The sequence below is a fragment of the Penicillium riverlandense genome (assembly GCF_028828495.1).
Source record: "Penicillium riverlandense strain IBT 135883 chromosome Unknown utg000003l_segment0_segment0, whole genome shotgun sequence".
Taxonomy (NCBI): domain Eukaryota; kingdom Fungi; phylum Ascomycota; class Eurotiomycetes; order Eurotiales; family Aspergillaceae; genus Penicillium; species Penicillium riverlandense.
The window spans coordinates 779,651-803,590 of record NW_026643196.1 but is presented as its reverse complement, the minus strand read 5'-3'; the positions used below and the strand labels follow the sequence as shown (position 1 = coordinate 803,590).

Here is a 23,940-nt window from a genome sequence, read left to right as displayed (position 1 = left end):
TTCCCCCCCAAACCCACTTTGCGGGAGGACAACACTTAGCCTTTCACAGTCTAACTTCGAGGGGCAACAGGGGGCCCACACAGCCCAACCCTTGTTCCTGGCCCTTGCGCCCAGAGGATTTTGACACCACCTTTCGGAAGCCATTACCCAATTGTCCTGATTATTCAACCTGATAAACATTGATGATCGCGCCACCCCAGCAGAGCTTGGACCCTGATTAACCAACCCGTCCCGGCTTCGCCCGCCCCGGTCCGTTCCTCAATAAGAATCAGAAGACAAACCATGCACGAGCTGCTGCTGTTCGCCTCGGTCCCGGTGCACCAGCGTCATGAGCTCCTCCAGCAGCTGGCCGGGTTGACGGCTATGCAGCCTCGCCATTGCTTGGAGCGCAGGCTGATCTTCAAGGCCTACCGCAAACCGGGCCTGGTCACGGTGCGCACGGGAGCCAGCCAGGATCTGCAATCGGCCGAGTTACAGCGCCTGAATAAGATGCTCAATGGGGGCATGTTCTACACCCAGGTGGTCGGCTCCGTCTCGGAGAGGGACTTTGGCGGCGCCGCCGCTGCGCCGCCTGGCCCCGACGACACGGTCATGACAAACACCACCGATGACGCCAACCCGCCCCCAGCAGACCAATATGACTATGCCCGTCAGCCGTGGCGTCTGGAGTTTCGTGATATCCCCGAGGCCGGGACGAGGTCCGCCGTCACGGCCCGGGTCATGTCCAGCGCGGCGCTGCCCCAGGGGGATATCGTACCACCGATGAATGCGTGGGGTTACAGGTGAGTTTGATGATCCACAATTTGTCGTATGACATGTGAACTCATGTGTGTCTCGCAGCTTTGTCACCGAATACGTCGTGGAAGGCGATGTTTTCATCCATAATGACATTGTCATTTTCTTGCACCGCGTACTGCACTACCCGACGACGGACCAGGAGTATCGGGAGCCCCGGCGGCAGTTGCCTGCATTCAAGGATATGGCCCCGCTGGAGAAGAGCGGTAGCTATGTGTTGCAGGCGGCCATCACGGTCCAGGATGGCAGCAACCAGGAGACGATGAAGACAGCCTCGCAGCATCTGTTTGGGCTGCGCGAGCAGCTGAAGTCGGCGGTGCGCCTGGAGCAGGCGGACCGTCTCTCCTTGGATACGAGGGCCAAATAGAGAGACCAGCTATAGGATGATGTGTGATATACCCGGAGACAATAACTCCATCTGATAGAACCAAAATATTAATGACCGTAATGATTTTGTTGTACTCCCAAAGTGGTTATAGTAGTTAGGGGCAGACCATGTGACTTCGTGACCTCCTCGCGCCTTACCATCGCGTCGCCCACCTCAACCTTCTTTCTCTCTCCACACCACCAACACCACCTCTTCCATGCCGCTCTAAGCTGGAATCTTACACAATCCGTCACAACGATCCTCAATCGAGCTCTCAAAATGGCCGAGGGGGGAGTAAAGCGCGCCGCTTCCCCCACTCGGGCGATCTCGCCCCCACCAGTGCGCCGGAAGGTTGAATCGACAGTGACCAGTGAGCAGAGTAGGCATCATGACAGCTAATGGGAGCTAACGAAACGTGCAGAGAAGTCGATGGCCTCTTTTTTCACTCCAACCTCACAGAAGAAGCCTGAGCCCATAACCTGGCGCATCGTTCAAAACAGTTTGGTCATCGGCAGGTACACACCAGATGGCAAGACTGCACAACAACCAGCAGCAGGACAGCGAAAGATCGCTGCATTTGATCTGGTCAGCGCTGCCCACTTCTGTCTTGAAGGAAGGCTAATCGGGTTGGTTGAGCATACAGGACTCAACTCTCATCACAACACAGTCAGGGAACACATTCGCCAAATCGGCAACGGATTGGAAATGGTGGCACGCCTCTGTGCCGAATCGTCTACAAGAACTCAACTCTAAGGGGTATTCACCCTTCCCCTACTATCAACCTCCCCACTGATTTGTTTGTCGGTCCTAGATTTCAGGTCGTTGTTGTCTCAAACCAGAAAAAGATCAGCCTCAAAAAGGATTTGAAAGGCGGACACAGCGACTCGAAGAGCCTTGCGACATTCAAGGAGAAAACGACTGCTGTCATGACTCAACTCGAAGTCCCTTTGAGTGTCTACGCAGCTACAGAGAATGACGAATACCGCAAGCCTCGTATGGGCATGTGGCGTGAGTTCCTGGACGACTATGATCTCGATGTTGCGGGTGTGGATTTGTCTGGCTCTGTGTTTGTTGGTGATGCTGCTGGACGGCCTGGTGATCACTCTTCTACGGATCGGTAGGATCGTCTATGAAAGTTTGTGGCTTGATGCTAATTTGTCTAGCGGTTTCGCTGCAAATATTGGGATACCATTCAAAACGCCAGAGGAGTTCTTCCTTGGGCAAGCTTCGGACCCGTTGACTGAAGTCTTTGATCCGTCGTTATACACGAAGTCGAGCCCAGATCAACCCGGTACGGCTGATCAATTGCCCCGTCTTTCCTCTTCAAAGAATATCCCATTGACAGCCATAACAGTCTCAAAACCGTTCTCCCGAAAACATCCTCTTGAGCTAGTCATCTTCTGCGGCAGTCCCGGTGCAGGGAAATCCACATTCTACTGGAACCACATGGAGCCGCTGGGCTACGAGCGTGTCAACCAGGATAAACTCGGAACAGTGTGTATGCTCCTGGACTGTTTGGGATGACAGTACTGACAGCAATCAGCGTCCGAAATGCCTCAAGGTTGCCCGAGAACATCTCGAAGCAAAGAAGTCCGTCGCAGTCGGTATGTTCTTCTCCCCATCTTCTCCCTTCTAAGTCATAGCTAACAAAGTATTCGTACAGACAATACAAACGCCGACCTTGAAACAAGAGCCTACTGGACATCTCTAGCAAAGGAACTAAATGTACCCATCCGCTGCGTACAATTTATCTCCTCCCCTGAGCTGTGCCGGCATAACAATGCCGTTCGAGCGGCGAACAAGGAACTAGTCTGTCTCCTCTTCTTTTTTTTTTTTTTTTTTTGACAAAAGCTGACGCCATTAGAATCCCGAATCCCGCTCCTCCGTACCAGGTATTGCTTTCGGGAGCTTTGCGAGCCGTTTCAAGGAACCAACACTCGACGAAGGATTCGAGGATATCATCCCCGTTCGGTTCCAATTCCAAGGGAGTGAGGATGCACGAAAGGTGTGGGGTCAATACTGGATATAGCCTATGACTGTGTCTCTCGTGCTTGTGTTGAGTAAGTTGACTTGACGGTCGACGTGGTTGTGCGTGACTGCATCTTCTTATGCTGCACATTGCCTGAAATGCGATGGCGTTGCAGATATCCACGTCACTTCCTGATCTGTATCCTTTAGAAACAGTAGGTGACCCTATAAGTACACATCTCCCACAGCCGCCCCTTCGAGGACCTGACCCAGGGCCCAACTTAGTTGGGGATGAATAAACCGAGTATAGGGTCGATCGAAATCAGTTTTACCATTCCATTCACATAGATTCTTCATGAGCTATCGTACAAATGAATATAGTCGATTAGCTAAATAAGTAGCTATATGAATCAAGTAGAGACCCTCTACAGTTCCTGTCGCAGCAAGGAAGGAGGATGTCATGGTATTTCTGGAATGGATTGGATAACAACAAGTATAACCACTAGAGCTCAAACTCACTGTAGCTGGCTCCAAAAGGTGACTGGGTCACCAGTCTGATACACCGAGGTGCCTGATTCCTCGAACAGCCAGGGCCAAGGACAATCTAGCGGAAATTCTTGCTCGACTTGTCTACCTTGATGGACTTCCCAGTATTTCTCTGCAGGATCCCCATTTCCATCCACATTTTGCTCTGCTACCATGTTCAGGGCATGTGATGGTATAGTGTGAAGTGATGGTGCATTAGAAGGCCACAATGAGGTGTTGTCGACGTCAATTGCGTCCAGGCGTGGTGAAGAGGGCATCGACGGTTCGGCCGCGTCCCCGCCTTCAGTATACTCAAGCAGAGCTTCATCCCGACTTCCACTCGTTGTCAATTTCGCGCCTCGACGGAGCCGCTCTAGCTTGGCCCCGCGAAAGTCGCGGAAATCGAACTCTGCCGCGTCCTGGCCGACTAGGCGATATTCACTGTAGATCATGTCAGCCCAGTTATACACTACCAGAGCTTTCTGTTGACAAACCTGTGGAAAGCAGTAAAGTCGACTTGATTCACAAGATGCATGCAGTCGCATCGTAGGAGCCGGTGGACCGCCTCGATATGCTTGACTTCGTAAGCGAGGACTTCCATTTCACTCTTCTCTACTTACCAGTTGCTTCACAAGTTCAGATCGAGCCCCGAGGTCCCGAATCACAGCCAGAAGATGAGGAATTGCCTCCATAATCTCTGGTGCTTTTACATCGATCGATTGGTCTGTCTGGGCCATACGGCGTGGCTCAAAAAGAAGGACTGTGGTGTTTTAGGTTAGCAGGTTTTGCAAAATACATGGGAGATTCTTACTCTCTAGGGCAACGTATGCATGTACCCCGATATGTGTATCAAAAGGAATGCCTGACTTTAGACCTTCTGAGATTACCGCGGCGATAGGGAGAGCATGCGAGATCCTTTTCCTTCGGACTTGAGTCATAAGGTTTGCTTTAGTTGGGTCGCGCTGGTAGATGTGCAGTGCAGCTCTTCCAATGATGATGAAAAGGTTATGACGAACAACATGCAAGAGAATAAAGGTGATTAGTTGATCGCGGTGGATAAATATGTTGTCTGTGTTGAATTGGAAATTTTTGGGCAAGGCCCTGACAAATTCTTCGATCTCAGCCTCAATTGTAGAAAGCTCAGACATCATTTCTTCAACCGTCTGCTCCCGGTGCGAGGCACGGAAAGCAAAATGCAAAGCACGACGGCGCATTGCTGCTGTCCGAAGAAGATGTCCTGACATATCAAGAGGTGCTCGCTGAAAGTCGTCAGAGTTGGTATGTGCAGCCACGTTAGAGTTGTGGAATAGCGGCTCTGTCACAATTGCCTGATTGCTTAGAAAGCTGGTCTGGTCACAAGGAAGTTGAACACGATAGGACTTTTCGTCCACAACGTGGAACCCGTAGCGGCCGGCTTCGAGCATTGTGTCGGCATAGAATGTGCTCCATGCCACCCGGCGGAGGGCCTCGCCAGTAAGAAGGGGCGAAAGTCGTAGATTGGAAGGAAATTTCACTGGAAAAGTTCGGTCGTATACATGCAAGGACATCATTTGCATCATTCTGGGAGCGTTAACATTCGGCAAGTAGCGGCACGGCTCTAAAAAGTGGGAATAGTCCTTACCTCGTGCAGTTAGCTCCTAGAAGCCAAGCCGACGTGAAGTGCCCACGATTCAGATCGTAATGCTGCGCTAGCAATAGTGTCTACTCATACCATTAGCTGCCTATTGGATTGCAGGTGGAGTGGAGTAGCTATCGCAAGAAACGTACCATGAGTTGGATACCCCCAAAGCCTTGATAGATACGAGGCACCGAGGCCAATGCTGCATCTGCCCATGCGTCTGCTTTTGCAAGATTCTCCGGCGAAGGATCTGCGGCGAATCTACACACTAATGGTCAACGGATATATTCGACACGAAATTCGCTATGAGTGCAACTCACCGCATTGCGCTCGCAATCATCATGAGGGTCAGTTCACGCGGTGCTTTGCCTTTGGCTAACAGGCGATTGAAATGTAGTTGATGAATGAATGACAAGTATCCAAAATCTTATAAAGTGTCAATTAGATTGCTTTAGAGACAAACGAGAAGGATAAGAACTCACGATGTACAGTCGAGAAATACAAATCTACTAAACTTTCCAGTCCTCTGCCCTTGGGCAGCTGTCCCAGAGACGCTGATTCCACATGTTGTGTCTGTGACGAAGCCTCTGCCGCTTCATCACTGTGGTCGGTAACATGCTGATGGCGCTCTCGTTCAAAACTGCTGATTGGCAAGGGTGACGAAAAATGAGCTTGTGGTGTGGTATCGTTCGAAAGAGGTAGGGGTGGGTATCCAAGCGATGCTGACTCGGCGCCATTCTTTGGTCTCACACAGGTTATACCCATGCTCTGGCATTTCTCGCAAGCATCCCGCACGTCTCCAGTACATTTGAGCTATAACAGATTATGGTTAGAGACGCCAAGTTGCAAACTGATCACTATAGAGATACCTTTTTCTGTCTGCAAGGGACACATGCTGTGGAGTTAGGTCTTCTGGCGAGTCTTGTTTTCTTATTGTCTGCCCATGCCCAATCGCAGGTCCTCTTTCCCCTATGGCATTGGGAGCACACGGGTTTCTCTTCGTCGCATTTAACCTATCATGTGTCAAACTGCGGCCCCCACGTCAAGCCGCCAGAAGCAATCTCACCTTTCTAGATCTGCATGTACGACACCCCGTCCGGGTACGGTGGATCATTGTCTTGGTCATAACGCGGGATCTCTCGTAATGCTGGATTAATTGTCTGCTCTTCTTCGGGATTTCTAGAGTCGTGAAGCTTCCCCGACCGGAGGACGAAGTGGAAGAAGCGAACTGGGAATCGAGAAGCCCCACATTATTAGGCGGAATCTTTGGGTAGATGTACGAAATAGGCAATTCGCTCGGCGCGGCACAACCCTCGCTCGGAAAAGGTTGTATCATGTCAACCGTAAATCACGCCTTATTCCGATCCACCACCAGCCACTACTCGCATGGATTCTCAAAAGTCTGTCTCGCCGTGTAAACAGGGGGTAAGGACTTGATAATCAACTCTTCTATTTCAACGACAAAAGGTCGGACATTCTCCTTGCCGAGCACCCATCCAAGACTTTTGCAATTCCACCTCATCCTCCCATAGCTCAGGTGCCTCGCCAGCGTCCAACCCTGGGTCCAGAGCTGCCTCTCCCCAAACAACTCCACACTCAATTACGTACTCATCCCAGCAGGCTAGAAGCTCTTTCATCTTCTGTGGCATCTCCTGAGCCAAATTTTTCGTTTCTCCGGGATCATCAGCCACGTTGAATAGCTCCCACCCTTCGTCTCCCACTCCAGCACCCCCATGACTTTTTTCGATATGAACAATCTTCCAGTTTCCCTTCCGCAGTGCGCCCCGCGCAAAGAGTTCCCAGCCAATGGGCTCTGTTGACGAGTGGATGTACCACGCCTCATCGTCTTCGACTGTCTCTCCTTGACTGAAAAATGGTACCCATGACTTGCCACGTATAGCGTGAACGTCCTTCCCCCGGAAAGTGGTCATTTTTCGTGCCGTGGTACCTTTGGCGGAGTCGATGGGGAGAGGCAACCCAGCCAACTCCAGAAATGTGGGGACGAAGTCCATGACAGTTGTGAACGAACGACTGAATGAACCTGACGAATAAGACGGAGAGAAAGTATCGGCAGGTGGTTTAACGATGCACGGAACGAGGATGCCCCCTTGGGAAGGAAAGCACTTAAACAGCCTCGACGGCGCTGTCGACGCCTGGGCCCAAAGGGGTCCGAGCCTATTATATTAACTTTAGTCGGGAGGGCAGTTAGCGCCATTGTAGGGAACGTACCAAGTGAATGAGTTCCAGGAGCCAATATTGTCGTACGAGTTGTCATAGAACTCGTGAATAGCGCGTATAATATTGTCTCCCATGACCGCTGCGAGATAAAGATTAGCCCGAGTCTTGATCTCCTGTTAGCTGTAACTCACGAGCGGCTTCCATTCTAGATGCCAAGTTCACAATGTCAGCAAAACCCTAAGGGGGTTGGTTTAAAGTTACTCACGCAGCTCCCTCTGCTCCATTGTCACTCATGAACACGATCAAAGTATTGTCGTATTCCCCAGTTTTCTTCAAGTATTCAACCACCTTGCCGACGTTCTCATCTATCGAGTCCACCATACCCGCATACGCCTCCATAGCTCGACTAGACAACTTCTTCTCTTCTGGTGTAAGTTCCTCCCATTCTCCAACACCCTGTGTAGTTGTTTCGACTTGATGTGGTACGACGGATTTGTCGATTATGCCCATCTCCGCAAGGTTTTGCAGGCGCTGTTCCCGCAAGGCATACGGGCCGTCATCGTACATTCCCTTGTACCTGGGATTCAGAGGTTTGTCAACACAATATCAAAGCAACTCGAGGTGGAAATGGGTCTTACTTGTCGCGCTTTTCTTTAGAGCATTGGAGGGGCCAATGGGGGGCAGTATACGGCAAGAACCCAAAGAAGGGCTTTGACTTGTCATCCTCCGATCGCCCCTCGAAGTACTGGATGAGTTGATTGGTGTAGTAGTCCGTTGAGTAGAAGTCTTTGGGATCTTCTGTCTTGTTCGGTTGACTAGGGTAAGATCTTTCGTTAGCACACGCGGCGCGCGCCCGCATTCTGCAGCAAGTACACACATGTCAACTTTGCCCCCGTTCTCCGCGTGAAGTGGAGAGCCGCCAACCGGAAAACGCTCCTGCACTGGTTCCCAACCGTAATGGTTGCAGCACCCTGGAAGCATGGCAAATGCTTTTTGGAACCCACGTTCCCAAGGCCCTTGACTGGCCCGTAGCCCTAAGTGCCACTGTGTTTGTCAGCCTCTATATCCAGAAAGTAGAAAAGTGAAAGCGAGGATGGAAACAATGTACCTTTCCAGACATGGCGGTAAAGTACCCATTGTCCCCCAGGATCTCAGGCAACGTCGCCACCTGATCGTTCAGATACCCTTCGTATCCCGGTTTGCCTGCCCACCGCTTTGCTCCCTTCTCGTTTTGTTTGTATTCTATGAGCACGCCCAGCCCACCGAGATGCGCATCGGTTCCGCTAAGAAGCATCGCGCGCGTGGGCGAACACGCCGCAGCGGCATGGTGGTTGAGCATTCGAATGCCCTCACCAGCCAATCGATCAATGTTGGGCGTCTGGATCTCGGAGCCATAACATCCCACATCGGAGAAGCCCTACCGACAATGCATGTTAGCTTTGTATGCATACGGATACAAGAAAGAACATGCCAGGTCGTCGGCGAGGATGAAGAGAAAGTTAGGACGCTTGGGCGTCCCGTTGGGAATACTACCCATGCTGCTTCGATGAATTTCAAACGGGAGAGATTGTATGAAAGCAGAGGGAGGTGTAGTTCAGCACTTTCGAAATGTTCGGGTGAAAGACAAAACCCTTAGAATATTTGCTCTTAAGTGACCGAGCTTTCCTGGTGCCATGTTCTGAAATGCGGTCGGCACATATTTCGGAGTGTCAAGCGATTGTGGAGACTCGCTCGGAACCCTCTATCGTCATTAATTATTTACTTCCGAAAGAGGGCCTCGGCAAAGATTCCAGACTGACCTTTGTGCTCAGACAGGATTTGATCAGACGAGGCTTGAGATGGAGAGAGACACAAGGAATGAATAGAGTTTGTCTATCTAAGCAAGAGGAGAGAAAGAGCCCAGTATATGCCGCTACTGGACGCCTGAACTACCTAGGCATACTTAGACCTGGCCCTCCACGTGGGCTTATACTCTTTTCATTTTATCTCAGTCCGCTTTCTTTACCTCAGCATTGAGAGCTGAGCTGAAGCATGACGACCTCGGAAGCCGCAATAGTGATTGATGTGCCCTCGAGGGTTGCCTCAACAACTTTCCCAGAGGGTGCGCCATTGTCAGTCTCAAATGACTGCCCGGCCCATGAACTAGCCAATTCGCGAGTATTTAGCTTCTGTCTCTAGTGAGCCAGGGGAAATAGGCCCAACTCACATGCCCTCGGTGGCTGTAGTGTAAGGAATGTCCAGACGCTTGATTGTGGTACATCCTCCCTTAAACCCACCGCTCAGTGTGACATTCAGAGCAGACCTGACCGTATCATTCTGGCGGAAAGTATGGGAGTTGATGAGTGCTATCCTGACCAGCTCGCTGTTCTCCCACGCACCATACGATGCCATGGCGACATTCGAGTTCTCGATCTCAGCAACTTTGGCATTCCCGGTCTTCCCGATCATTTCATCCACAACAAGTAGACCGTTATACATTGGCATTATATGGGGGCGATTAACCCCAGTGCCATTGGTGAATCCCCATCCGGGCTGGAAGACAGAGAAAAGCCGGTTGGGCGTGCTGTGTAAGTAGACTCTCTCGACGCCTATTGAAGCGGCTTTGAGCATGTAGTCAACGGTCCAAATTGCAGATTCCGCCGTGTTGGATAGACCAAAAATTGCTTCTCTATATATCCAAAACGTATATAAGTCAATCGTGACCCTGATAGATAATACGAAGGGGTGCATACTCAGCGTAAGTATTGGCTTCCCCCTATAGACCATTACATATATTAGCCACACTGCACATGCGTGATTCAAGAAGGGAGACCATTATTACCAAGTAATATGCTTTTTTGTAGCTCTGCGTGTTTAGCATTCCATTACAAACCGTAGATAGATTACCCCGAATAGACAATTTGTTCATCAAGGACCCAGGGGGCGGGCCACCAGGAATTGCGCCTAGGCCCATGGCACCAGAGTACTGATGCTCGTCAAGGACATGATTTGCATGAAAAATCTCGTGGTTATCCAAGATACCTGCTTCGAGCGCCCCCGTTAACAGAAACCCTTCGTCGTAGATATACTCGGACCCGATCCAGAAAGTGGGTTGGCCTTCATGGCCCATTTTGATATTCTGTAGAGCCGCCTGAGCAAGAGGCTTCCAGTGTGCTACATATTCGGCCGCGGTAGGAAAGTAGAAGTTCGGCTCGTTGCCAACCTGGATAAACTTGAGGGTTACGTCCTTTGTGAGATGAGCACGGGAGCCCTGGAAAGCGTCTGCCAACATCTTTGCCTGGCTGGCAACTTCAGACTGGTCGTATAGGTTTAAGCCAAACGTGAATTCAGTCCCGGCGGGGAGATTTCCCGCAAGGACATACCAGTCCTGACCAATGGTGGTATTGGCGCGGTTGATAAAAGGCCCGTGGACTTCCTTCAGCTGGCTAGAATTCCATAACTGAAATGAAGTATCAACGTAGGCAGTGTTTTCGCTCGTACCTGTTATACGCTAGCAATTAGAGATGGATATATGGTACCAGAGAACTAATGAACTGACCCCCGACACGCACAGCCGGCGTTTTCCCCGTTCTCTGGGCCAGGTTGCTAAACAGTTGGTTCACATAATGGTTCGGCTGACCTGTCGCATTTCCCGCATAAGTGGGCCAGAATTGAAACTCTAGCGAAAAGGATGCCATGGCCTGATCCACTAGTTTGGCAAAAGGCGGCTCTGAGCTGGGTACCGTGATAGCGATATGATCCGTGATATTGACATTACTGGCGGCCATCGCCAAGTCAATGAGAACAATAAGAGCACTGGGGATCTTCATGGCGGTGGCAGCTCCTTCTGATGAGACCGTCGAATTTAAGTATTTAGATATCTGGGAGAGTGTGAGGGTCAATATGACCACTCGGTTGTTTTGGATGTGTGACTGGAACTTTCTGGCTCGCCTTTGTGGATTGTGGGGGAGCTTTTATCTTCTCATGGAGATCATGTTGCTCATAGTTCAATACATTGCACAATTCCGAGCAAGATGGTGCTATACCACAGACCTGGAGCATACTGTTGTCCTACAAATCGTTTGGTCCGGGGTACAACGGTGGAGCCTCTCGCTCGGAGCGCGGCCGAACAAATCTCGCTCGGAACACCTCCCCGCAAAACTCGAACATGAGCTTGCCCCAGTTTCCGAGAATCGACATATTGTGAAAGGATGAGGCGATCAACTAATTGGCGTATAAACGGGAAGCCAGACGCGCATCGTCCCCGGTTTATTGTATCACCTCACCGTGATTCTCACCTTCACGTTGCCCATACTCCTCTCATCACCAGATAGCTTGACCACCGCCCAGAGGCCCCGAGACACGATGGCCAACAAGAGTTCCGCGTCGCGGTCTTTGGTAACCCCTATGCTGCTCTTCTCCTGCTTCTGTCTGCTCGTAGGGGATATGCTGTTTGGCTATGACACGGCCAGTTTTGGTGGTATCCTCGCCAATCCCGTGAGTTTTGTCCTTTGTGCTTGCTTGAAGTTCCCTTTACCGAGTAGTTATCCATTCGCTAAATCTATGGTTGTGTCTAGGGCTTTCTGAAGCAGTTCGGCGAGTATGACCCCAGCACTCAGAGCTATGCCCTGGACTCTGTCCACATATCGCTCATGTCATCACTCCCTTTTATTGGCAAGTTTCTCGGGTGTTTCATCGCCGGCCCAGCCATTGAGAGATTCGGCCACCGAGTAGTTTTTTTCGGTCTCTCCATCGTTTCGGTCATCGGCATTATCGGTATGTTTCTTGGCTCCCTCAAAGTGATTGCGGCTAACTCCCTTCTCCGTAGTTGAGATGACTGCTGCAGGCACCAGCGAAGGCTCCGGGCGTTTTGCACAGTTTGTAGTTGGTCGAATCATTGTCTATATCTCGGTTGGTCTTGTCGAAGTAGATGTGACGTGAGTTCTTATTGCCTTTTTCAGACGGTAAAAACTGACAGGTCTACTACAGCACATATCAAGCCGAGATTGTTCCAGCGTCTTTTCGTGGCCTCGTCGTTGTTTCCCTGCAGCTCTTTCTAAACGCCGGGACTGTGATTGCCACTGGCGTTAACAAAGGCTTGTCCACAAGCACCGATTCTGTCGGATGGAGGACTGTCACAGGCATCCAGTTCGTCTTTCCTGTCCGTAAGTAGCCATCACAGCGCCCGCCAAACTATGCCACTGATCAATAAAAGAAAAAAGCTAAGCGCGCATTTTCCTAGTCATTATTATCTTTACGCTCTTCATCCCTAGCTCTCCTCGCTGGCTCCTCTCCAAAGACCGTGAGGACGAAGCCATCGCTACCCTTCACCGCATCAGACCAAAGGCCGATGCCATTGAAGGTAATTGCGAAGCAGAGATTCAGGCTATCAAGGAGGCTCTTCAAGAGCACGTCCGCAAAGGCCCTTGGGTCGACCTTCTGCGCGGCCACAATTTCCGTCGAACGATGCTTGTCATAGTTTACTACTTTTTCCAACAGGTGAATAGTTACCGCCGCGTTAATGCTCCACTAAATGACTAATGGCCTAACCTTCATGTTATACTACAGACCACCGGCCAAGCTTTCGTCTCTACCTATCAAACGACATTCTATAAACAGAACGGATACGCCGCCGAGGCTTTCACCTACCCCGTCATTAACAGCTGTCTCAGCTTCGTCGCTGTCCTTCCAGCCATGTACATGGTGGACAAGCTTGGGTGAGTCGAAGGATATAGTAGTGCTTGAATTCAGTTCAGCTGACCTATATCCACATAGTCGTCGAAACACTCTCTTTATCACCTTCTTCTTCCAGGGCTTATTTATGTTTCTGTTGGCCGGTATCGGCGAGATGGCATACAAGTCGTCTACTGAGAATAACACGGTTGTAGCTGCATTTATGCTCTACTCCTTTAGTTACAATGTGAGTTTTCAGCCTAAGCATACAGAGACAAGCCTTGAAAACCTAACGTAACCTTTTTTATCTCTCTTCTAGATGGGTGGCGCCTCTATCCCCTACCTGCTTGGCACTGAGATCCCGAACGCCGCTCTACGTGAGAAGACACAGGGTTTGGGGACCTCGTGGAATGTCCTGTGGGCATTTGTGACCAACTTTGTTATCCCATACATCATCAACAGTATCCACTTTCAGGTTGGATGGGTTTTTGGTAGCATCTCAGTACTGGGTTTTATCTTTACTTTCTTCTTCCTCCCAGAGACCAAGGTGAGATTTCTTTTTCCGGATTATGCCCACAACTGTATAACTATTAAGCTGACACGGCATGACTTGTCCAGGATCGCGCGCTTGAGGAAATTGACGCCATCTTTGAAGTCAGGTTTAACCCTTTCAACCCTGTTGACAGCCCATATACTGGCGCCGAGCTTAATGTGAGGGACCTTGAAGGAGAGAAGATTGGTGGATCTGGCTTAAACAACATTGATGACTATAACGGCAGCAAGCAAGATGTTACTCATGTCTGAGTGAAAATACATTTGATGTACACTTGGACCACAACTCCTATACATTCCTTTATCTACTAAGCACATCCCTGGTTGATGACCCGTAAGTGGAGGGCCTCCATTTGGGGCCGAAGAGCTCGAAGTTCCTCCTCATGGAGCTTCTCGTAGTAGATGGAAAGGTGCTACTCAAAGAAATTAGTAGTGTGATAATATAGACACAGGCCGTTACTAAGTCACATACAACCTGTTTGACCCTGAAGTAATGGATACTAACCCCCACCAGATAGATGGAATATCTAATGCTCGGCGTCATCGGCGGCGATTACTTACCTAAAACAGAGCGTAATTTTCATAAATATGTTTGCATTTGTTTGTGACCTAATTGGGGCTCTAATGGGTCCTACGGGTTAGGGCGAAGCCTAATGCCAGCTAATTACCCCCCGAAGTATTAGGGCGGCCCAAAGCTCTACTAACTAATATATCCTATCGACTAAATAATATATCCTATCGACTAAATTCGTCACATGATGAATTCAATCGTGGCGATATTTTGAGTTTACCTCCCGACCGCCCAAAGTTGTCCTTATTAAGACCACAAACTGATAAGCATTTCGCCCATTAACCAACGTCACTCACCTCAAAACCTACGTGGAACGACACTTCTGAAGCTACAAACTATGCACCCGGGAAGTCATGATTCATTGCATATACCATCGGATGATAGTCCGTCCGACGGGGTGCTCACCAAGGCCCGACCCCTGCAGACCGTGTTCCGTGTATCTATACCACGAAAGCAGCAATTACGGGTATTCCATGGGCGACGTTCTCACAATAAATCTCGAACAGGTTGTCTAAACTGTAAAGAGAGAAGAGTCAAAGTATGGCTGCTGGCAAGGTTTTCATCTTGACCAAATGGAACTAAAGTCCCGTATAGTGCGATGAACAAAGACCACATTGCCAGCGATGTCAGCGTCGGGGTGTTCCATGTCGCTATTCGTCAAACTCAAATCCATCTCGCTGTGAGATTTCCGTGGACGGGACGCCGGTCTTCAGTGATCCGTCTATAATGTCATACCCTCTTGAGAGTGTCATGAAAAGAGTTGGAGACACACTGAGCCTTGACTCGAAATGGAATCAATTTGGTTCCAGGGGCCAAGACTATGCACGTTCCATCAGTACTATGTCATTTCAGCATTTTATTCACCATTCCACTGAGACAATTGCTGATCCCGCCATCCGAGATGTCATGAAGACTGACGTGATACGTGTGTCATTCACTGTAAGTTGACCAGGGCTTTCTTAATTGCTCAGCCCGTTCTCTAATGGACCTGGTTCAGAGTAACCACTTAATGTACACAATCATCGGAGTTGGCATGCTCCATCTCAATCGTCTTTCGCCCAGCGAAGAAAGATCCTTTGCGGAGTCATATTTCTGGCAGCACGCCATTCAACAATACCAAGAGGCCCTATCTATGTCAGTCAGCAAAGACAACGTCGATGGTCTATTATCCACCTGCATGTTGATGGGCGTCGTGACGGTTTGCCCCGAGCGTTTCGAACCTACTGATTCTTGGGTTCTCACAAATAGGCCAGAAGCCATGAATTGGCTCTGCCTACAGAGTGGGCTGCGATGCATTATATCTCTGGCCAAACCATATTTGTCCAACAGCATCTGGGCTGCTGCGTTCGCGGAAACCAACAAAGAAGAGCGCCAACTCTACGACCAGGAGATTCAAAAGGGACGAGAGGGTCTCAATTCGGATTTGGCAGATCTTTGTCAGATTGATGATTCCACTACAAAAAGGACTAGCTCTTATTACAGTCCTCTTCGTATCCTTTCCAAACTTCTGAGACTGGAAAAGAACGGCCACAACTCCGCCCACTGTGCTTCCTTTATGGGCCGATTGGAGTGCGACTTCCTTACTCTTCTGAGGAATAGAGACCCGCCTGCTCTTATAATTATGGCGCATTGGATGGGTCTCATGTGCTTGTTATCACAATGGCAGCCGTGGATAGAGGGAAGGATCAGGGGGGAGTGTGTTGCAATTTGCATGTTTCTAGAACGTAGTTCCGATGCCAGGATGTCGCGGCTCCTACGCTTTCCAGCGGATTCCTGTGGACATGAACTCTGTGTGTCCGAAGTGGATAAATAGTGATTCCATTCTCGGAATTTTATGAAGGAATTGGCCTTGGCGGGATTCACATGGGAGTGAATTGTCTAGGTCTAGCTTGACAAGTACGCCTGGTTTCGTCCCTTTCCCTGCGTTATGGGATATAAACCAGATATATACAGACAAAAAGTAGATAAATCAGTAATTTCTTTTGTTTTATTCTTTTTGCTTTTGGATAATGAAACATGAACGAAAATAGTAGGTCTGGTCTATGAAATACAGATGATAGATGTACCTAGAAATGGTACGGGGTATCGTGCACAAACGAGAGGACAGGTCTTGTCTTAAGGCGGCAAGACCAACAAAGAAAGAAAAAAGAATACAATGACTCATGAAGAATGAGAAAGACCAAGGAAAGGCATGATCCGGCACCGAGAGCAGTAGTCGGGCAACGAAATCGTGAGTGAGTCGTAAATGTCATTGAAAACAAGGGACAAGTAGGCATTAGTGTCGTGGCAAGGCCAAAAGCCAAAAGCCAAAAAAAGCGTCCGAAAAAAGGCGAATAAGACGGTGTATGGATCGGAACGCCGCGCTGAATAAAGATAGGAAAGCGTTCTATCGTCATTAATGTCGTTGAAGATGGGTGTTGGTGTTCCGAGATGAGAGAACAGATTTTATGACCGGGAGACCAGGCCCCGGAAGAACTTGAAGAAAGCCCGCTTCTTTAGAGACGAGCCCGAGCACTCATTCGGCGACGCGACGGTCATCGGACCGACGATGTCCTCGTCGCCCATTTCGGGGAATTTGTCATTGTCGTGCAGACGGGGGATGCGGACCTGCTCGCATGGGTACATGTTCGACTGAGTCAGAGTCAAGGCGACGCCGTCCACCGAACCGAGCAGGTTCAGCATTCCATCGTGCTGATTTCTCCATTGTCGGCTGATGAACTCCCATTTTTCCTCGGTGAGCTTGTAGATGTTCGACGTGGTTCCGTAGTGCTCGCCTGTGCGGACGAGATGTTTTGCGTAGTTACACCGGGCGATATCCCAGTCTGCGCGCAGTTGTTGGAATGTGTCGATGTCGCAGGTGGTGGGCACGTAAGGTTCCGGTTGGATGGTGAAATTGGCATGGCCTAGTTTGTTGGCCCATTCGTCGTTCGGGTCGGATAGGATGAAGGGTGTGGGTTCACCCGAGATTGTGCGGACGGTGCTGGCTCGGGGTCGGCTGAATGACGCGACGGATGGTTTTGAGGACAGTGGGGGCGAGGGGATGCCCGCGATGCGCGGATCGGAGGTTCCACTGTATTGAGTGGACTGGCTGACGTCTGCGACTGATGGGGACTGGAGCGGCGACTGCACCCGGGAGGCAGTGACACTGGTGGGGTCGTCACCCATGAAAGGCGGGAGAAGTGGCGTCGTCGCCTGGAGGGTGTCATTTTCGTCCTCGCCGAAACTATTGGCGCGCGTGATATCGATCGGTCGCACGGCAGAATCACTGATGCGCTCCTCAAAGATCGTCCGCGCGGGTGATGGCGGGATCTGCGAGTCGAACCGCCCCACGGGACTAACGGGACTCATGACCGGGCTGGCGAGGGCGGAGGAGGCCGCGGAGTTGGCGCGCGACTGGAGATCTTCAATAAAGCCGTCTTCGGTGCCACCTGAGGCATGTTTGGACTTCCAGCGCGTGGACATGATCGAGATGTGAGAGCTGATGCGCGAGACGCCCTTCATGGAGGAATCGGAGCAGCGCTTTTTCGGCGAGTGAGACTGGTCCATACCCGTGTCACTGAGATCGTAGCTATCGGTTGTGTCGATGGGAGAGAAACATAGATCGTCCATAGGCATGTCATAGTCGAAATGTTCTGTCGCGGCAGTTGTTGTTAGTATGGAATGCAAAATGTTTGAATGGTTGATACATACCAAAATATTGGTCTTCCAACTCCGACGACTGACGAGGCCAAGGCTCTTCCTTGACCCCGGACAACTGGGTCCGACTTGGGCTCTCCATTGAGCTGCCCAGACCGGAGACGAGCGAAGAGACAGAACTAGAGATGCGCGTGTGGCCGGTGGCAGAGAAAAGGGAGATGGCGGGCGACGCAGGCGCAGATGAGTCGACGGTCAGCGGCGATTGCGGCAGGCGGGGCATTGTCGGAGCCGACGAATCCCCCTCGATGCGAGACAGTTGTTTCAACATGGCAAGAGAATGTCTCGAGAGAGAGTTGGAAGCGAAGCAGGGCTTCCGGAGGGAGGGAAGGAATGCAATCAGGGCGCTCAAGAGGAGAGAGGCATGGCCAGTTGTTTAACCGTTGCGGAATAGGCGTGGCGGTGTGATGGGATGATGAAAGAGACAGAGAAGTAGAGAGACGTGGGCCAAACAGCCATAGACCAGCTGGCTTGGGCAGACACGGGGTGGACAAACGAAGGCAGAGGGTTGGTTGGGTGTGACAGGTGAAAGAAGAGGAGAGAGAAGATGGAAAGGAAGACAGAGCCCAGACTCGTATCCATTGTTTGAAACACCTCCGATCGTGCCCCGAAGAAGAAAATTCGGCTCCGCCAGTTCCGGTGGTTGACAGGCTAAGCGGACCCACGGGTCGCCTTTTTCTTTATTCCTTCTATTCTGTTCGATGATTGAATTGCCGACTGCCGGTCTCTACAGGACGCTGTATGTAGGCACTGTCGTAGGGACGTATTGCAACGGCAACACAGCATCGTATCCCCCGATCATCCCCAATACAGCCATCGCAAAACCGAATCGCTGTGTGTGCGATCGGCGGCGTCTAGAACGGCCGTGGAGCCTCAGCCGAACCCTTATGATGTGATGCGGACCCACTGCCTCGGGGACAGCTCCAACAATCACTATTATCCTTCTTCTTCCGGCGGCTGTACAGAACCTTCCGTGCCTCCTGTATCGACCCCATGTATGTTGCCGGTGAGGCTGGTGGTACAGCCCGAGGATTAGTTAGGGTTGCACCGATAGAGGTACCGGCTGGTTAGTTAGCAATTAGGGTTCTCGACAACGGAGTATTTCCCGGAGGGCCCCGATGTGTGTGTGTCTGGTCGACCATGACACACAAGGGTCTCGCTATTCAACGTCACATCCACATGGCTAGGGTCCAACACGGTCGGCGATGTCGGGGAGTGAAGGGAGGGGGGCGTAGGCTGATTGGGGGATTCCGGTGGAGGCGAGTGAGCCACCGTGGCCAGGACTCTGGTACCGTCCGACGGGGAAGGTTAGACCTCGCGTGACCAGTCCAACACCACCCCGTTAAGTGCATTTATATTTCTCAACATTCGTACTGTCGATCGCCTATTCCATCCATGTAGGTTCACCATGAAACTATGCACATCCGATCGATCAACTGGTCTCGCTGCACGATGCCGAAGCTTGACCCGGACAGGACTAGTGCCTATCGGGAAAACGGCTAAACACCCGGATGAGCTAAGCATGGCCCAAACAGGAAGGCGCATAAGATTTATTCTCGGTTTGCCTCTATAGAGGTCACTATCTATGCTTAGAACCGCCACTGCTGCAACCAATTCGACATCAGCGCCACGGAGATCGGCTCGAGTGTTCGCATGGTGGCGCTGGCTTCTTGCGTGCGCTTGACCTCGAGCTCCACGACCAGCGACTTCTCGCTCAGCAGGCTCTTGTAGAAATCCAGCAGCTTGAGTCCCGGTTTCTGCGCTACATCTGCCGCAGTCGGTTTCTCGATCTTCTCGAGCTCGCCGACCCACTCCGCCAGGTCGACTGGTTCCACGCCGCTGTATTTCTCCTGGATAGCTGGGATTAGCGAGGACCATGGCACCGTGGACGGGTTGGTCAGATGGAACGCAGTGCAAAGGTCCAGGGACCGATTGCCATGACGTGTGTTGACGAGCTCCGTCATGATCGAGGCGAGGGTATCCTAAAAATTGATTAGTTATGGACTCTCCGAAAGGGACTTTTGGTCATGTTGATAGATAAAATTAAACCAAAAGGGGCCTTACCACTGGGGTCCAATCAACGGCCATCGCTCCCAGTCGATTGGGGACCTTCCCCAGCGCCTTCGACGTAGCGATGATCGTGGGCAACCATTCGTGCGGATTCCACTGCCCGCTCGGGGAGGTCGGCCCTGCGATCTGTCCCACGCGATAGATCGTCGTCGCCACGCGGCTCCTCCGGGAAGCTTCTAGGCAGATGCGCTCACCTACATGCTTGGATTCGCCGTATCCCTGTGCGAGAACCACCGCGCAGTCGTCTATCGGCACTTCTGGTACGGACGGGCCCATGGCCGGAGTCCATGCCCCGACTGCACTGATGGAAGACACAAAATGAAGATGCGCGTTGCTCTGGAGGCTGAAGTCGATGAAGCGCCGAACGCCGCGGATATGCGTCTCTTCAAAGGACTCGACCGTTTGGTTGAAGTCGACTTTCCAGGCGTTGTGGATGATCGTGTCGACGGATTCCAGGAGCTCTTGGTATTTGGCTTCGTCGAGACCGAAACGCGGCTCTCCAAATGATGCCTGTAGGAACTCCAGCTTCTTCCATCCATCATCATCGATGTGTAGGCCTTTCTCTTCGAGACCTTTCTTCTGGCGCTGTGCTGCGTCGGATCGATTCAAGCAGTAGATCTTCGTCACGGACTTGGTGGCCAGAAGGCTATTGAGAAGGTATGTCCCCAGGGAGCCCGTGGATCCGGTGAGAATAACGGTGGTGGGCGCATTTGTACTCTGTGGGATGTTCTCGTCGCGGATAGGGAGATCGGCCGTGTATTTATCCACTAGACCCTGAATCTTCTCCTCTCGATTGATGCTGGTCTGTCCTTCCCCTGCTTTGCCCGCGAGGATATCGCAAACGACCTGCGATAGCTGTTCCACAGTTGGGTTACCATAGATCGTCTGAGGATTCAGAAGGTCCGCTTTCACGTCCGGTTCGTGCATTTGAATGCCCTTCTGCAGCATCCTAGATATCTGGATGGTCATGAGGGAGTCGAGCCCGAGTGTAGTGTATAAGTTCTGGTCCACGGGCATATCAGATTGCTCTAGCACGCGAGCAATCGTTCGGTGGACGTAGTCTCTAACAGTGGCCTGATCGAGGGACTCTGGGAGATGGTCTTCCAATTCCGCCTCTAGGCCAGCAGCGTAGATGGCAGCAATCTCCTCGTAGTACTCTCGCACAGTAGCTTGCCGTTGCGTCGAACCCTTCGGGGTCCTCTTGAACGGCTTATCCTTCGAACCGATCCCGATGTGGTTCTTCATCACCCGGCCATGTTGCGCAATTGTTTGATTAGCCTCCTGCACAGATGGCCAGATCTCGTCAACGAGCACCTTAGCATCCATCTCCGGCTTGCTTGGTTCGATCAGCAAAGCGGCCTGGAATCGACCTTGGCCGACGACCACAGCCTTCGAGACCAGCGGATGGCCTTCAATCATAGTCTCCATCGTGACCGGATTGAACTTCTCGCCGTTGCTTAGAACAATCACGTCGTCTCTCCGGCCGTAGAATTTCCATAGACCGTGAGTCGTCGGGTGTGGAGTGAAGAGATCTTTCGTTCGATATGTATCTGCCTTTGGGAAAGTGTGGAAGATACCGTGAAAGTCCCGGTTACCATTCTCCTGTCGCTTCAACACCATCTCGTACAGGTCCTCGCCTACTGGTTCCATAACAACTCCGGCTTGCGGGTGCCATTCAAAGTAGACCCAGTCGTCTGGGTTTTTAGGCACCAGTGCTTGAACCCAGCCGGCTTCGCTAGATCCGAGGACAGTCACCACCTTGGTGTACTTGCGCAGCCGGTTTCCCGTTTCCGACGCCATCGGAGCACCGCCAAAGTAGATAGCACGCATCTCTTTGATACAAGCAACCGCGTCGTCGTCGTGAACGAGATCTTCTAGTACCGAGGGAGGGAGAACCGCAGTCGTAGGTTTACCCATTTTGATGAGCTCGGTCAAAAATGCTACAGACGGTGGCTTTTCGGGGCCAATCAAAACCGCTGTCTTATGGAAGACAGTGAAGATCAGACCTATCATCCCCATCAAATGGAAGAACGGTGCAATTGATAGGACGAGATCCTTCTCGCCGTCCTGCCAGAGAAAAGCGGGCTCGCGGTCTGCCGGCCATTCCATCCGAGGGACTGCATCCATCGTACTGAAGAAGCCATTCGTGAGATATACTGGTTTAGGCAGTCCTATACAGTTGTTGAGTTTGATTACTTTGGTAATTAGACATGAGTGAGGACCTACCAGTCGTTCCAGAGCTATGGATGATCACCGCCGTGTCATCTTCAGCCTCTGCGAACGTCTTGGGGAATGGATAAGAGCCAAAGTCGCCCTCGGCGAGCATGGCCGTCAACGAGGGGACCTCGAAGACTTCGATGCCGGGGGTAAAGCTTTGGATCTCGAGAACACGCCCATGACGCTCTGCACTAGTGAAGAACTTGGTAACACCAATGACTTTCAAAAGGTGGGTGTGGGCTTCATCCGAATTTCTCATAGACGGGAAAAAAGCCTAGTGTTTGATCAGTATTCTGCTGTTAACCATCTTCTAACGTTCTTACCTGGTAGCCTAGCTTCTGACATGCGAGAAGGAAGAAGCAATAGCGCAAGTCATTGGACGCCATGTAAGCCAACGTCTCGTGGCTCTGCGCTGGCAATCCAATCGTCTTCTCGATCCAATTGCAACAAAAGTTCGTAGCGTTCGCCAGCTGCTTCATTGTGATGGTCTGCAATCCATCGGATAACTCCGGCCCTTTTGGGATGACCGCAAACCTCCTATCGGGGTCTGATGCGGCCGCATCATCGACAACCTTGGCCAAAATACGTTTTCCCGCTTGTTCCATGACTGTTGCCATGACGGGTGGAAGGTGAAGATGGATGGCTGAGTGAATTAAGATAAGGCACACAGGGTAATGATGGAAAAATCATGTCAACCGGGAGCCTTAGGAGGGGAGGGGTATTGGGGTGGCTTTATAAGTGAACAACATGGCATCGGGAACCTTTTTTAACGTGCGCCGAGTGGTTCGTCATGATCCCCTTTTGTACCACTGCCAGGCTGGATAACTGTGCACGACGAATGATTAATTGCAGATCCTTGCTCGAGTCGTCGACCCTCCTCCTCCCCCCACTTAGGTGCCCTCCGTGTTCTGTATTATCCGGGGGGCCTTATGCGCAGTCCAGTCACCATAATTGTATGTATTACTAGTCTGAACGACTAGGATTAAAGAAAGTTCTGTTGATCAACACTGCATGAACGGTGACACGGGACTCGGGATACCCTCCGACTGCCGGGATTTGATAGTTGCGAAGATGGTCCCCCGCTGCTATGTACTTGGCTAAAGCCGTATGTTCACACGGAACCATGCAATCGCGTGTAGTTCGACACTTTGATAGGGTTTGTCACTTTAACTCCGAGCTGTCCTGTCTGGTTCCACTGGCGGGATTTGTGCTGCCGAAAGTTGTGTGGTGCTTATTTTGTATAAGGTGGAGAATGACGAAAGATACACATTTATGCCGGGCCGACGTGACATCGTAAGCTATGAAATATTCGGTAAATCAATTCCATTGCAATACGTCAAAAACGGTAACTTTGATGGGTTGCCTCTGTTAATCGTCCGCAAACCACCAACCGTAGATGGGGCCTCCACGGACGGCGAAAAAAAGAAATCTTCGCAAACTCACTCATCGTGGTTACCAGCGCCAACGATCTTGACCCGTTGATGCCGGGTGCGTAACCTGGCGAGTGTAGCCCGGGGTTCCTTCAACGAGCCTGATTGTGCAAGATTACCAGCGCGGATGGGAATATCTACGTCCGAAAGCTTGAGGTGACTGTTATGAGTGTCCAGGATGCAGACGATAGAAACAGGGCTTGTGAGTGGTTTGTCTGCGATGGCTTGCCGTCATGTTAGAGGTCTCGCGCGAGGAAGACGCAATGCTGCGCCAGGAACGCTGCCAGAATCCGGGCCGTGGTCG

The 23,940-nt window shown here is 51.1% G+C and overlaps 11 protein-coding genes across 11 annotated transcripts; 4 read left to right on the top strand and 7 right to left on the bottom strand.

Annotated features, from left to right (window-relative positions):
* Positions 1-282: 282 nt before the first annotated feature.
* On the top strand, positions 283-1,162 carry N7474_003951 (mediator of RNA polymerase II transcription subunit 18; the record flags this gene model as incomplete). The annotated part of the gene is made up of 2 exons (XM_057195366.1): positions 283-782; positions 841-1,162. The coding sequence occupies 2 exons, from the start codon at positions 283-285 to the stop codon at positions 1,160-1,162; spliced, it is 822 nt and encodes a 273-aa protein (XP_057052762.1).
* Positions 1,163-1,441: 279 nt separating this feature from the next.
* N7474_003950 (putative DNA 3'-phosphatase Tpp1) lies at positions 1,442-3,191 on the top strand (the record flags this gene model as incomplete). The annotated part of the gene is made up of 8 exons (XM_057195365.1): positions 1,442-1,532; positions 1,584-1,788; positions 1,830-2,279; positions 2,326-2,453; positions 2,517-2,656; positions 2,706-2,766; positions 2,826-2,971; positions 3,027-3,191. The coding sequence occupies 8 exons, from the start codon at positions 1,442-1,444 to the stop codon at positions 3,189-3,191; spliced, it is 1,386 nt and encodes a 461-aa protein (XP_057052761.1).
* Positions 3,192-3,645: 454 nt separating this feature from the next.
* N7474_003949 (uncharacterized protein) lies at positions 3,646-4,107 on the bottom strand (the record flags this gene model as incomplete). Its single annotated transcript, XM_057195364.1, has 1 exon — positions 3,646-4,107. The coding sequence occupies one exon, from the start codon at positions 4,105-4,107 to the stop codon at positions 3,646-3,648; it is 462 nt and encodes a 153-aa protein (XP_057052760.1).
* Positions 4,108-4,425: 318 nt separating this feature from the next.
* Positions 4,426-5,214, bottom strand: N7474_003948 (fungal specific transcription factor domain-containing protein; the record flags this gene model as incomplete). The annotated part of the gene is made up of 1 exon (XM_057195363.1): positions 4,426-5,214. One exon carries the CDS (start codon positions 5,212-5,214, stop codon positions 4,426-4,428), a length of 789 nt encoding a protein of 262 aa, XP_057052759.1.
* A 1,513-nt stretch (positions 5,215-6,727) lies between these two features.
* Positions 6,728-8,988, bottom strand: N7474_003947 (arylsulfatase; the record flags this gene model as incomplete). Its single annotated transcript, XM_057195362.1, has 8 exons — positions 6,728-7,448; positions 7,503-7,590; positions 7,643-7,656; positions 7,717-8,028; positions 8,090-8,266; positions 8,329-8,495; positions 8,560-8,868; positions 8,923-8,988. 8 exons carry the CDS (start codon positions 8,986-8,988, stop codon positions 6,728-6,730), a joined length of 1,854 nt encoding a protein of 617 aa, XP_057052758.1.
* Positions 8,989-9,653: 665 nt separating this feature from the next.
* On the bottom strand, positions 9,654-10,061 carry N7474_003946 (glycosyl hydrolase family 79 C-terminal domain-containing protein; the record flags this gene model as incomplete). The annotated part of the gene is made up of 1 exon (XM_057195361.1): positions 9,654-10,061. One exon carries the CDS (start codon positions 10,059-10,061, stop codon positions 9,654-9,656), a length of 408 nt encoding a protein of 135 aa, XP_057052757.1.
* A 145-nt stretch (positions 10,062-10,206) lies between these two features.
* N7474_003945 (uncharacterized protein) lies at positions 10,207-11,260 on the bottom strand (the record flags this gene model as incomplete). Its single annotated transcript, XM_057195360.1, has 2 exons — positions 10,207-10,924; positions 10,986-11,260. 2 exons carry the CDS (start codon positions 11,258-11,260, stop codon positions 10,207-10,209), a joined length of 993 nt encoding a protein of 330 aa, XP_057052756.1.
* A 535-nt stretch (positions 11,261-11,795) lies between these two features.
* Positions 11,796-13,907, top strand: N7474_003944 (sugar porter family MFS transporter; the record flags this gene model as incomplete). Its single annotated transcript, XM_057195359.1, has 9 exons — positions 11,796-11,927; positions 12,008-12,206; positions 12,259-12,367; positions 12,420-12,595; positions 12,673-12,929; positions 12,999-13,147; positions 13,206-13,350; positions 13,423-13,650; positions 13,722-13,907. The coding sequence occupies 9 exons, from the start codon at positions 11,796-11,798 to the stop codon at positions 13,905-13,907; spliced, it is 1,581 nt and encodes a 526-aa protein (XP_057052755.1).
* A 913-nt stretch (positions 13,908-14,820) lies between these two features.
* Positions 14,821-16,039, top strand: N7474_003943 (uncharacterized protein; the record flags this gene model as incomplete). Its single annotated transcript, XM_057195358.1, has 2 exons — positions 14,821-14,905; positions 15,224-16,039. Exons 1-2 carry the CDS (start codon positions 14,825-14,827, stop codon positions 16,037-16,039), a joined length of 897 nt encoding a protein of 298 aa, XP_057052754.1. The 5' UTR covers positions 14,821-14,824.
* A 632-nt stretch (positions 16,040-16,671) lies between these two features.
* On the bottom strand, positions 16,672-18,190 carry N7474_003942 (uncharacterized protein; the record flags this gene model as incomplete). The annotated part of the gene is made up of 2 exons (XM_057195357.1): positions 16,672-17,858; positions 17,917-18,190. The coding sequence occupies 2 exons, from the start codon at positions 18,188-18,190 to the stop codon at positions 16,672-16,674; spliced, it is 1,461 nt and encodes a 486-aa protein (XP_057052753.1).
* Positions 18,191-19,508: 1,318 nt separating this feature from the next.
* Positions 19,509-22,823, bottom strand: N7474_003941 (uncharacterized protein; the record flags this gene model as incomplete). Its single annotated transcript, XM_057195356.1, has 4 exons — positions 19,509-19,901; positions 19,984-22,160; positions 22,216-22,480; positions 22,530-22,823. 4 exons carry the CDS (start codon positions 22,821-22,823, stop codon positions 19,509-19,511), a joined length of 3,129 nt encoding a protein of 1,042 aa, XP_057052752.1.
* Positions 22,824-23,940: the final 1,117 nt, after the last annotated feature.